This window comes from Lissotriton vulgaris, chromosome 9, assembly GCF_964263255.1.
Source record: "Lissotriton vulgaris chromosome 9, aLisVul1.2, whole genome shotgun sequence".
Classification (NCBI taxonomy): domain Eukaryota; kingdom Metazoa; phylum Chordata; class Amphibia; order Caudata; family Salamandridae; genus Lissotriton; species Lissotriton vulgaris.
Genome location: NC_141697.1, coordinates 1,130,691,156 through 1,130,705,056, shown reverse-complemented (window position 1 = coordinate 1,130,705,056; position 13,901 = coordinate 1,130,691,156). Strand labels below are relative to the sequence as shown.

General features: G+C 41.3%; 1 protein-coding gene across 1 annotated transcript in view; it reads right to left on the bottom strand.

The window, feature by feature from the left end:
* Positions 1-13,901, bottom strand: part of FGD3 (FYVE, RhoGEF and PH domain containing 3) — a 569,969-nt gene that overhangs the window by 98,375 nt on the left and 457,693 nt on the right. The window contains exons 10-14 of the mRNA XM_086939157.1: positions 8,321-8,467; positions 7,619-7,711; positions 2,600-2,679; positions 1,693-1,723; positions 8-109 (exon numbers count right to left, since the gene is read on the bottom strand). Of these exons, the coding sequence (XP_086795283.1) occupies positions 8-109; positions 1,693-1,723; positions 2,600-2,679; positions 7,619-7,711; positions 8,321-8,467 (453 nt within the window). The remainder of the gene's footprint in view (positions 1-7; positions 110-1,692; positions 1,724-2,599; positions 2,680-7,618; positions 7,712-8,320; positions 8,468-13,901) is intronic.

The following is a 13,901-nucleotide window of genomic DNA, read 5'->3' as shown; positions in this document are numbered from 1 at the left end:
TACTTACAGGGGAGACCGGCGGTAGTTCCTCATCTCTCGAAAAAGAACTGTTAAACGCTCTGAATGTTTCACTGTTTTGTTTGTGCTTTTCAATAGTTGCCTGAATTACCTAAAAAAAATTAGCAAACACAAAACAGCTTCAATAACCCTCAGAAACAATATGTATAGTATTTTTTGCAAAGAAGGTATGTACTTAAGGCTATACAAATAAAAAACTAGATGAATAACTGTGTGACCGTGTCACTGGGAAGCCACTAATCCAGTATTAGCTCCCACTGTCATCACCCAAACCATGTTTAAAGACAGAATGTGGTGAGCCATTTTTGCAATGAAGTACGATGAACTATTGCTAACTGGAGAGGTCTTTCATCACAGCCTCATAGTTTGGTCCATCTGCATCATTCGTTGCCCTTCTTACAACATAAGTCATAAAAAATCTATTTATATTTGTATTTAATTTTTTTTATTTCCCAATACCCCCACACGCACACATCTACTTTGTGCTGGTGTCTCATGAACCTATTTTGGCTCATACCTGCTTGTATGGTGGTTCACAGATGTTGCATGGCCATTGAGACACTGAAGAAAGTATTGTTAAGCTCATGCAATCTCAGGCAGAAAAGGCAGAAACCTCTGGTCTGTAAAACAGTTTCTGAGGCTGGGGTCTCCTCAGCCAGCGAGAGATTGAAGTAAATGGTGAACCTTGGTAAATTGTCAACAAGGTTGAGTCTGAGTAATGCTTAGCTTGCAACAGCTGACTATCAAGTGGAGTTGCTTCGATTCAAGTGCAGAAACACTCCCTCACCAAACATTTGTTAGAACAAATCCGGAGTATTGTGCCTACTGAAACAAAGAATAAGAGTCTACACTAATATGCAAAGTTTCATTATCAGCCGATTCCTATGAGACTGTGGACACAGCAGTTCGGCCGACAATAGCCTTGGATTTAACCCCTTCGAGGCTAATGACGAGCTGGCCTCGTCATGGCGCTTACCTGCCCTGCGCGGATGACAAGGCCAGCTCGTCACAAAACAAAGGAATAAAGCGATTCCCAGCGCAGGACGGGAAAACGCCTAGCAGCCAAGTGGTTAAAACCAATGATGCTTTGGTCTTTTTTTCGTCAGTTCAGAAAGGGGGAGAAATTTTGAGCAGATTTTTCTAAACCCCAAACCTATCTCTGATATATGGGTTACAAATAAATACAATTCTCAATACAATTCTGTTCTCTTTGACCTTTCACCAACTTGTGTATAACAAAACGCACGCCAAACGGGGAAAGGTTGTTTCCAGTGCCTCATTTGTTAAAAAAAAAAAGTGCCCGGGCCCTCGTCAGGAGGCCACTATATCTTGCCCCACCCAACGCCCCGGTCAGCACTGCCAATGACGGTACCAACGCAACTTCTAACCATCGCACTCATACAAGTGTGAGAATTTAGACTATTGAAGGCCACCCAACGCTATAAGAATGGGTGTGTGGCAGCTATTATTAAGTTTTAATGTATATTGAATTACTAAACAACTATGGTTGAGTCCATCTCAAAATTGGAAATGTGGCAGACTGTAATAAGTGCCGGTGTTGACAATTAAGTGCTGGTGCGGAGCACCGGAAACCACCGACTTAAATTAAGCTCCGGTTGTTGCTAGACTAAAAGTCTGTCAGATCGGTATCAACAGGAAGAACATGTAACTGACCTGAACCCAATCTTTTTTTTCTTCTTCCGTTCTGTAAAAGATCAATTACAATATTAATTATTAAAAATGCTCTCTTCAGGTGGCATGTGCAGTGCTACGGGTTACAAGCAATGTTTCAGTGACCAATTAACTCAGTCACTGAAATAATCACACTGTTAACAATATATTCAAGACAGTAAACAAGAGAGTTCTAAGAGTACTATATGGCTTTATGGAAAAGCACTGAATATGGTTTCCATACTGAAATAAGACACCTCAAACGTGCTCATTCGTGTGCATACTTATTTTGCGGTCTTTTAAAAGCATATAGCTCCCCCAGAAAGATTGCCAGAGAGGTGCACATGCTAAAAAAAATTGCAATGACCATTATAAAATGAGAAACCAAGGTACCACATTCACACTATGTTTCCAAAAATGTGGCACTGCGTGCAGTGGTGTGAAGCTGCCTTGAACTGAATACATCAGGGGCCCATCAAGCTCTTTTCGGATTAAAGCAGAAACACCCAAGTCCAGAAGAATGGCTGCCCCACACAACAGATGGTTGAATTTGTCACAGAGTGACTGTCCATGGACAGTGTCCTTCTTATTCCCCCATAATTACTGAAGGTCCAGCCAGTGGTCGGCGTGGACCCACTTCGCCTCTATGAGATGCTCAAAGCAGACAAAATGTAAAGCCCCAAATTTCTACCCTTCATATTAACTCCAATCCTGCCTTGCCTCTTCTCAGCCGCCCCATTTTGGACATCTACTGCTCAGGTGCCCAAACCTCCACAAAGACCTTCTGAAATCCTCCCCTTTCAGAAAATCCGACGCAGAGCCCAGTTTATTTCTGCCTAGTTGCCAATAGCTGAATTCCACAACTTTAAGCACATTTCAAGATTATTTTCAAAACTGGAGCATATCCTACCTTGTTTGTAATTCCAGCGAACGCTTTTTTCCTACTATCAAAAAAGTGCGAGCCACATTTTGCTTGACAATTTCTTGAACCTGGAAATATAACATAGACATGTCAAAATTATTATGATTTTTTTCCTGCCCTAAAATCGTGAAGTCAGAAAGACTAACATCACTGCCCCCTCCACTCTTACAATTACGCATGCACATTTAATGAATGCAAAATCTCAGTCAGAATGTCTCCACTGTGGATAAGCATAAATGGCAAAACTTGGAATGAGTGCACTTTTTCCATAGGTGGAAAAGGCAGGCAAAGATGAACCCAATTCTGATTCAGGATAAGTGTCTAAACATTACACGTTCTGAAGGTCAAAAGTCGATGGCAAGACTTGTCCTTGGAGCTAGATCAGCGGAGCAGAGTCAAATCTCTTTGGCCTTTTTGTGCTTTGATCTAGATACATCCTTTAACTTTATCCTGGACATACCTGAAGGCAGTGACAGGGAATGCCCTGAGGCCTTGAATTAGACCTGCCTTGTTTACTCAGTGACATAAAGCTTGGGTCATGCTTCTTGATGGCCTTCGGCTGCATCAGTGAGCATTTGTCACAGGACTTTGAGTAGTGTTTGAAGGCAAGGCACAAAGAGAGACGTTGAGTAAGTCCTTAATTGGATACATCTGAGTACCATGATCACATCTATGCATGACCACAATCCCTTGGAAAGCAAGCTCACCTTTTCAAAGATACCATATTAAATGATATCCAGTGTATACAGATACACATTCTCTTCTTTGAGGGTGGCATGGGAGATAGACACGGGCCCACTAGAAGATACAGACTGACAGACCGCACTAATGGCCCCAGGGAGATAGCAATCTCTAAGAGATATAGTCTCCTTCAATTCCTCTACGTACATCATATTTATCTCAATAGACATCAGCTTTGGTAAATGCAGCGAGACTTATCTCCAGTTTGCTTGAGATGTAGGTCTGAGGAGGAAGACTTGGAGCATATTCAGGGATTCTGGAACAGGATAGCAATATCCCTCTCTGAGGTGGTGGGGACCAGAACAATTCTTTCCCACTAAATAGCCCTGTTTAATAGCCTTGATGATGTTAACATTGGGAGCGATATGCATACCTTATTGGGCTTGACACTATTCAGTTGTATAGAGCATCGTAAGCGTGATAGAGAAAGAAATGGGAGGTTGGCCTAAACTACTGCTGGACCATAGAGAACCTGCTTTATTAAACCCACATGTATGTAAATGTAAATGTAAATGTAAAACGTATGTAAATGTAAATGTATTTATATAGCGCAAATCACCGACCCGGTATCTAAGCGCTTGCTTAGGGAACCCGTCCTGGTATTCCCCTGTGAGATACCCCGGCAGGGTATCCACAAGGTGAAAGCCAGGCATCCCACCGCGAGGGGCCGTTGTGGAGATTAAGCAAGCTATTGCCCAGAGTTGCAGAGTATGAACCCATGAATTGAGTAGGCACCGGAGCGAGAATTGTCGAGTCCGTGGACATTTTCAGACTCAAGACCCGCCGAGCCGGGAATTGAACCCTGGTCCCGGGCTGACCTCTGCTTCCAGGTCTGCCTCCTCTAACCAGTGAGCCACACTTCTCCACATCTGCCTATGACAACACCAGAAGCTATACGCGTTGGCAATGATGGACTACATGGGGTAGCAGATTAAAATGGACACAATTCTGAAGCCTTGAATCAGGGAAGAAATTATAGGGTAGTTCAGATAGAATGTTCACACTTGAAACAGAAATGCATTTAACCGCAGATTAACTAAGCGTGATGTGATGGTCGAAGATGCTGTTTCGGATCCAAATAAAATGTATTTATTAAAACAAAAAGACGGACATCATATGGGTCCATGACTGACATCTGCTTCTGACAGACGTAACATGGCTTAAATACTGTGTCTCTGCGGGAAGTCATCCCGAATACTGTCACAAAAATGTATTTTTTGTAAACGTCATTAAAGCACCAGAAAGATTTGACAGGTGAGCTTTAGTCTGTGTCAAAATAGTGGAAAGATAGGAACTGATGTCAACACACAAGGGTGGCGCTTATATGTGGCTCCGTGTCACTACATCCGTAGGTGGGACGGAGTTTAAAGTAGCCAAACTGTCACTGCAATGGTGCAATTGCAGAAAATTCTCCTGATACAGATTGCCATCAGTTAGGGAGGGCTGGGGGATTTGAGACAAAAGTTTAGGAATTGGCAATTAAAAGTATTCATCAGAATTCTCTTTAGAAATAACCCAATTTTACACCTCAAAATGTTGCAAAAAGAAAATGGAAAAAACAAATCAACTTTTTGGGAAGGCACGTCAGTTCTTGAAAAAGCACAATATAGGGCTGGACATTTTTGACTGGCGTCAATTTGTGTCCTTGGTGGAAAGAGAGGGATAAGATGTGGCGGAACAGCCTGAACTGCCTACATCAGAGCCGATGGGAACCACATTTGAGTCTCGGCATCAGTGCCAACATTCTGTGATTCTGGGCAAATCACTTAATATCCCTATGCCTACAATTCAGCGCCTTGAGACCCTCATGGAGGATTTGCTGCGCTTTACAAATCCTGGATTTTATTTGGATTTAAATTAAAGGTACTGCTTGCTCCAAACACCTTTTACCACTCTATTGTGGAAGCAAGATTCTGAAGGTGGCAATGTGTCACAAGAACATAGTTGTGGCACTTTCTCGTGTTTCTATTCTGTGGTGCTTGACCTGCGAGTGACCTTTTTTTTCTCACCCTTAGATACACGTGGAGACTCTCTCTCTTACTGGCTTGCGATAAAGTGTACCTTTCCTTTGAGAGTCTCTTTCTTATCAAGTTCAATAATTATTTTATTTAGAAAAACTGTGGGTTTCACCCAAAAAATAAAGTTTTCTTATAGTGATGGTATTACTACAAGACATTTGCTACTTTGTAACAAAATAACTTTGTTTTTCAAAGAAGATATCTACATGTTGAGAAGTTGCCCAATTATTAGATAAAGCAACGACAGGATAGTAAAATTTGTGAAAAAAGAACAGAACTCCTCAACCAGTAAAATAAGAGTGAAAACAAACAATGAAAAACGGTTTCTCTCATCAGACTCCTTGATTTAGGAGTTTCTGTAATTTTCTTTTATCTGAATTAGTTTATCACGTACAAAATATTTGTTACAGCGCGGGGATGCCTCCGGGTCACCAGGCGCTCTACAAATCGCTAAATAAAAATAGTTAAGGAGGATATCTAACCACGGGGGTGGGGGGGGGCAGTATTACAGTAAGTGCCCCGGAATGGGGGGCAATGGGCATTTTCTTTCATACCAAAGGGAGGGGTGCACTATGGTATTGTAGAAGGGTCACAGATGCTTGTAAGACACTTCTATAATAAAGGATGCGTCTGTTCACATTTTGCACCGGTGCGATAACGAGTGGGCGTTCCCTCATTGTAAAAAAGGGGTGGCTCCATGCAAATGAGTAAACATTTTGCCTCTGTGCTTGCACCGTATCCACCCCCTTTTGTACCGTATAAGAGATCATGGGCGCACAGGCAAAGAACTGTCATGTGGGGCCAAATAGAGGTGGCAGATAGTGTGCCCATGCGGGTGTCCTTGGACAAGGGGAAAGGGACATCCGCGGGCTCCCCCACAGGCATTCCCCTGCAGGTGCATGCAGTTGCTCATTGCATCCGCCAACAATGGGATCCCTGTCCCCCTTTGAATTGCCGGCCACGTCACGACCTGCACAGTAAAGCAGGACCCACAACTTCATCACGTCATCAGCCTTTCACTAATGCACTGTTTACAGTGCAGGGACAAGTTCATGCCTGCCTGCTAAGCAGCACATTCAATGTAATAGAGTGCATTGCCCCAGTCTGCGCCCAGTGCAAACCATTTAAAGATGTATTGCTGAGCAGAGTGGGGCAGTATTTAATATCTGTGATACGTGCCCAGTGGTCCACTTGACTGTACAACAGGTTATGTTTGCCTCATTTCAAAGAGGAGGATGGAAGATGGCATTGATTCTATGTCAATACCAGGCAGAGTGGGAAAGGGTATGCTAGGATGAGCACATAAAGTGATCTTTAAATATCTCTGTGTGTGTCTACAAGGTGATGAGAGAATTGCTGGTCCAACAGCCTTGAAATATTTGTATTGATTACAAAAAGAAATACACCTTGGACTTGGATGACTGTGTGAACTGATCAATTCAGAGATGCTGTGGCAGCTCTCTTGGAAGAGGGGTGTGGGGGGCGGGGGGGGGGGGGGGGAGCGGGTAAACGAATTAAAAACAAATTAAAAAAAATTGACCTTCCACGCCATGCAGGTGCTGCCTCTCCTCTGTCCTCTTCAGGTCTGCTACAGCACCCGAAGCACTCAGGCTTCTGGGCTCTCCCAGCCAATCACTACGCTGCAGGAGCAGCATTGTGATTGGTCTCAGTATCCTATTTGGATGCTCAGGCCGTGCCTGAGGAGGCTGGGCATGTTCTTTATGGGGCTGCGGCAACACAGCCCAATGGAGAACATACCAAGTGCGCATGTTGGGCACTTAGAGGAGTGCAAACCACTCCTCCACATCTCTGGCGTCACAGAGCCAGCCCTGCATCGAATCTCACATAGAAACAGAAAATGATAATAGTGTCCTGTTATTATCATTTTCGTTTTCGCACTGCTGAACTAGCATTGGGGCGATGCTCCTCCGCCTTAGAGGAGGAGCCACCACTGCCGAGATACCTTGAACAAACAGTAGGTCTGCCTGATCTGAAATTAATATTACAATTTCTCTTTGAAAAATATCCGCTTTAGGAAACTTCTACATTTTCTTTCTGGTATGTCTGCTATGCATTGTAACTAGGTTTGCTTAACATAAAGTACTATTAAAATTTGGACGAGAAGGAAATTGCAAATATTATCAGCATATTATTATTATTATTATGTGCATGCACCAGTATATAAAGTAGTATTTTTAGCGAAGCTAGAAAAATAATTTGCAAAAAACAAACCTCTGTTAATACGAACCTGCAGACCTGCTATATCTATGTTTTCTCGTACACTGAACTTTTGGCCAATGAGTCTCAGTTTTGGAACACAGTAGAGCAGCATACTGTTAAACTGCAAGGAGAAAACACATATTTACAAGACAGCAGGAACCGTCCAATTGAGTTAACATCAAACTAGATGGTTCAGGAAATATTTGCAATCTCTCCCCAGCACACTGACAATCGCCTACACAATGGGTGCAAAAAAAAGCACTGCATCAGCCCTATTATTAATGAGCAACACTGTCTGGCCCTGCCAGTCAACCTCCAACACCAGCAAACTAGCTATCATAATATCCTGGATGTGAGCCAACCAAGAGCTCAATATTTGGCATTCTCTTCAACCAACAAACTATGGAATAATTTGTATTAAACCTGAAACTACCCCGCCCTCAATTATGCTCAGGGATGATCAACTGAGATTGCTGTTTAGCAATTTCTGACACTACCACCGCCACATATGCTGAATAATCACATTTTTTGTTCGACAACAACAGAATAATTTTGGGACTAATACAAACTATTAACTATTATGTGTGTCCCATTTCTCAGCTTCCAAATTGCTCTTTACAGCACTCCGCTGATTCCTGAGGCACGGTCCGTGTTGAGGCAGAAATCAAATAAAAAATAAATAAATAACGATTTAAAAAAGTATTTAATTAATTCTGTTTCAAAAACTTACCAAAAATAAATATCTATCTTGCGTTGTGCCATTCTTGGCTGAGAGTTTGTGAATGTGACCTTCTTTGATGAGCTCATTGGCTGGATTCACTATGTCTTCTTCACCGCCGAGTCGTTCATATACTTCCAGCAGCTTGTGCATTTTTTCCTAGGAGGGAAACACTGCATAAGTCTAAAATATGTTCAGAGCTATTTTTCATGAATGATTTCTGAGGTGTTGTAAAACAATTCTATTAATAATAACTTTTCATAGACTGCTGGGTAATACAGTGTTGCAGTTTTATATTCTGTAAATAGCATGTCCTACACTTACTCATTGTAATGCTAGGATGAAGTGCTAATTCAGATCTATCAGGATTTGAATGTATGGCCACCATGTAATAGGTCACACATAGGCTAAACAGTCATCTTATAACTCTGAGGTACCAAGAATGGCAATTGTCAAAAAAATGTGCTTTGTGTGGAAAAAAATGGAGGCTGTATTATTTTATGGTGCATTTGTTTAGTGGAAGAGGTGTGGCGACGCAGCCAGGGCGACTGATGTTGGAATCTGGGACCCATGGTTTGATCCCTGGCACCAGCTGCAGGTCAGCCCAGCACCATGTGACTCTGGGCAATAGCTCGCTTAATCTTCCCGACGGCCCCCAGCTCCGGGATGCCTTCGGGTAACTGTTCGCACTTTACAAATACTGGATTTACATTTTTTTACATTTAGTGTGAAGTCTGGGATCTCCTCGCCCTCTGGGCACTGACTGTTGCACATATGTAGGGAAGTTGCCCTATATTATGGTTTATTCGTTGAGTGTGAAGACTGCCATAGTCTCGCCCTTTTTGGTGCTGAGAGGCGTGAGTGTTGAGAGTGCTCATTTCACCTCAGCATCAGTGATTTGGAGCTGCCTTTGCGTTCTACACTCTCGGAGTATATTACATGTAGCCCTGCATGTGCCCTTGAGGCTTGATTCTCTGTACCAGGTCTCTGCGACAGTCTAGCAGTAAGAAATATTTCATGTCTCCAGAGACGCAGTTATTACATTCCTGGAGTGTCCTTTTAAAAACCATTGTAATCTGGTCCTGGTTTTGTCTACTTGGCTCCAGGAAGTCAACAAAGACTACAATTCCCGACATGCAAGACGATGTGAAATTAACAGAAGGGCTAGAACTGTAGTTCTCTCTGGTAAAATGGAGTCATCTGGTAATGACAGCTAGACCTTTGTTTTTATTTTGGTGGTATGTTTTTCTAAATCAAGATTCTCTATGTGGTAACTGTAAATTGTGACCTGCTTAAAATTTTGGGGCTGAAAGGACTCCACAACTGTGTCCCAGACTTGAAACAAAAAAAAGAAAACAGGACTCCATTGCCTGAGGTGCCAACTGCATTCCGGGCCCATTTACAAACCGAATGCTAGGCAATTACCATCACACAACAGGATCAATCAGAGTTGCCTATTTCCAAGGCATCAATACCAGACCAGCAAATAGAGGCAGAGATGAACTGAACAAAGTTACACTGTTATTGTATTTATATAGCACTTACTACACCTGATGAGGCATCAAAGCACTAAAACACAACACGTGTGTTGCACAACAGAAACAGCAACACTGACTTGGTTTGAGAACAAGATGATTGAAAAGACAGACACTGCATGCACAATAAATGAGAAGGAAGTGGAGAAAGAAAAGGAAACATGAAGACAGAACAGACACTTGAGGAACACAGAGAGGGCACATGCAAATATACACTGCGAATATACACAACAATGACAAATGGCATGGAGGGGTAAGAGGACGGTGGTCAACAACACAGAGACAGTGATGCAGGAAGATAAAAGCAGAAATGAATAGTGTGCACTGTAGGAGTAATAGTAATGGATGTAGAAAAAACAAGAAAACAAGCAACACCAGGACATTTAGAAAAAAGATGCCCTCAGACATCAGCATCTGACATTTGATCTCGGCCTTTGAATGGCCAGCAAATGGGATGAGATAAGAACAAGGTTTACAGGTCTGATAACAAAAAATGGCGCGGAGTTGGGAGCAGGTGAAAACAGGATCGAATGTGTGAATTACTTTTCACGAAAGAAAAAAGTAGCTCTTAACAGATGCTAAAATGGTGATCAGTGAATTGATATAGGGAGCCTGAAGCCCACAAAGTATATACAACATGCCTTTAAGAGACAAGTATGCGCTGCCTAGCTGAGATAGAAAAAGGAGTCAAAGGCAGATCTCCAAATTGAGGATTCAAATTTGGATGGAAAGGTTGAATATTGTAAGAAAGTAGTAAGGCCTAAATTAATTGGCTGTTAGATATAATAGTACTTGGTCCTTGCTCTCATGCACGGCTAGACACAGGAAGAGTCATGACAAATGCAGGCCACGGGCAAATGGGGAGAAAGAATAGGAGAGCGATAATGGAGCAAGTAAATGGCAAGCCAATGGGGAGCCTGCAGCCGCCAAAGTATATACAGCATGCCTTTAAGAGACAAGTACGCGCTGCCTAGCTGAGATCTAAAAAGGAGTCAAAGGCAGATCTCCAAATTGAGGATTCAAATTTGGAAGGGAAAGGTTGAATATTGTAAGAAAGTAGTAAGGCCTAAATTAATTGGCTGTTAGATATAGAGATGATTCACAAAAAGGGGTGACCCTGTGTCCCTCAGAACCTTGGTATTCAATAGTTAAACAAAAAAATGGTTCTGTTGGGTAAGAGATTATTTGAAGGATGCTCATAGATGCAAATGAAAATAAAATCAGCTGTCCGATACATGCACGTCCGTTTTGTAGAGAAATAAATGCTCAAAAAACCAAAACAAAGTCAGAAGGTCAAAGCATTGTATTATATAAATGATAGCAGTGTTGCTTCCATATACATCTGAATTACTTCATTCAAGGATAGATTTTCAATACATGGTAAGACCGTCATACAAATGTGCAAATTTGTGACTTTTTCGTGAAAAAAGTGCTCAATAAATGTGATAATATGTACAGTGTGGGGAAATAAATCTATATACATATATACAAGGTCGGTTTTGGATGGCCAGAAATTGATTTCAACCAACGAATCCTATGGTTTCTGTGGGGATCCTGGTGATTCTGAACCTATGGATGCGTCCAGATTTATTTCCACACACTGTATATATTATCACATTTATTGAGCACTTTTTTTCACAAAAAAGTCACAAATATACACACTTGTATGACCGTCTTACCATGTATTGAAAATCTATCCTTGAATGAAGTAATTCGGATGTATATGGAAGCCACCCTGCTATAACTTATATAATACAATGCTTTGAGCTTATGACTTTGTTTTGGTTTTTTGAGCATTTATTTCTCTAAAAAAATGCATGTGCATGTATCGGACAGCTGATTTTGTTTTCATTTGCATCTATGAGCATCCTTCAAATAATCTGCCTTACCCGACAGAACCAATTTTTTTGTTTAACTGTTAGACATAGAGAGATTCAAAGATAGAAGATAACATTGGTATATTTTGAAAAGTCAAGAAACATAAGAATAGTGTTAGAAGAATAAAGACACAAATACTGGTAAAATCAACAACAGTCTTAGATTAATACAGGGTAACTCATGGCAATCAGGGAGTTAATTAAGGTTCTTTATTATCTGGTATACGTTTTTTTGTGGTAAGATAAGCGAAGTGTGACCCTCAGTTGCAATAGTCGAAACATTTTTTTGTAGTCACATTTCTTACTTCTGAGCAGATTTTAATGTGGCAAATAAAGACGCTAAATAGTCCATTTAAATTCTATTGCACACAAACCAAGTGGTATATGGGTGCCAACACACACCAGGACTATTCTAGTGACTATAAAATCTGGCGACAACAAACTATCCTCCCCCGCCTTCCCCTGTCGTGCTGACTCATGAAATAATTGAGAAGCGCAAAAAAGATGATCTCTCTCCAGTACTCTCCCTTTGCAACACAGACAAAATAATCTGTGTCAGGGATACTTCACAACCATGGCTAGGTTCAGGGTCTATCTCAAGGTTTGGAGATCAATGCATTGAGCATTCACCCCCCAACACCTCTCTGGCTGAGGATAGAGACACAATACCTGCTCTGATTCTCACCCACTTAATTGTTTATATGAGCTTTCACTTGCAGCAAAAAGGTGTGTAAGGTACATTAGGGTACATCAGCCATGATGTATGTGATGATGTCCTGTTATTTTTCTGGCTTGGTATTTGTGAGGTCACAAAGAGCATCAGTGTTGCTTTTATTGTGTGGGACAGTGGAATTTGAGGGTTTTAAGTCATAGAACGTAACAATCAAGATACTCACAGACATGAAATGCAGATGTAAGGCTGGAAAATGTATGTATTTTTCTCCACCTCTCAAAAATGTATTCTAAGGGGCATTGTGGTTGAGACAGAGAAAATGCTAAAAGTACTGAAACTGGCCAGAGACTGAATTATTCTGCTTGTGATAAACAGGATTAGTTTAATTGCTTTTTAGTGTTCCTTTTGTAATCGCTACTATAACACTCCTTAACGTACATTTTTTCAATTATTTTGCTTTTTTTGGAAAGTCTAATTTGTAGAGTTCATTTTTAAATTGTTTGTTAACTAGTTCAGTGATTTGTCAACCAAAATTGATAGTCATCGATGTAAAGAAGTTTACAGTTCACAGTATCAGGTTTTTTAATAAAAACATTTTCATTGAACCCCAGGTGTTCACAATTATTATAAAGGTGGTGGTGGGTCTCAGCCAATATATTTAGACCATTTTCTCTCTGTGTAAACTGGTTCAAATATTTAATTTTAGAGGCCACAGACAATGTAAGGCTTCAAGCTGGATTGACAATACCTGAACTGCAAATATACCAGAAAGCACTGAATAGATTCACACAAATCCTGTGTTCACTCCAAAGTTGGTTTAAACATTTTCAATAGCTTGGGCTGTAGCAGAGAGCTCAAGTAACCTGCGCTTTTCATGTGCATACCCTCAAAGTTGATTTCATTTTAAACATGAACCCCTTATACAATCTGCATCACTCCGCCTTGATTAATGTACTTTGCAAAACTACAGCAAAAGTCTAATCCTAGGTCTCCCATACTCATTATTTCAGCCCATTCATGAAATTCTTACCCTTCCCCCCCTCTACTATATATGGCATTTCAATGTCCACCTCTGCTCCAAGTCGAAAACGCCGATTCTGAATGTACCACAGGGCCTTCTTCAAATTGTTAAAACTATTACTAAAGTGCAACCAGTAATAACCACTCTAACCCTTCACCTTGTACTTACGATCCAAGTACATTTATCAGTGATCACCCCTCTGTTTTTGGGCCCAAATTATACTGTGTATCATCTCAGTTCAGATCATTCTCCGCATATGCACCACATTACTGGATTGCGCTAACTCTCATCATCAAGCCTATCGCACTTTGGAAATCTTACACATTAACATTGACGATTTGCCTCATACTTAACACCATCGATGCTCATGGTATTTTCCTCCGGTGCTGGTCTTGTTGGAAATCCCATTGTTCATGACGAGCTCAGCTAGTCATGAGCACAGCTCCACTGTGCCTCATCGAAGGGGCTAAGTAAGCTTCATTAGTCC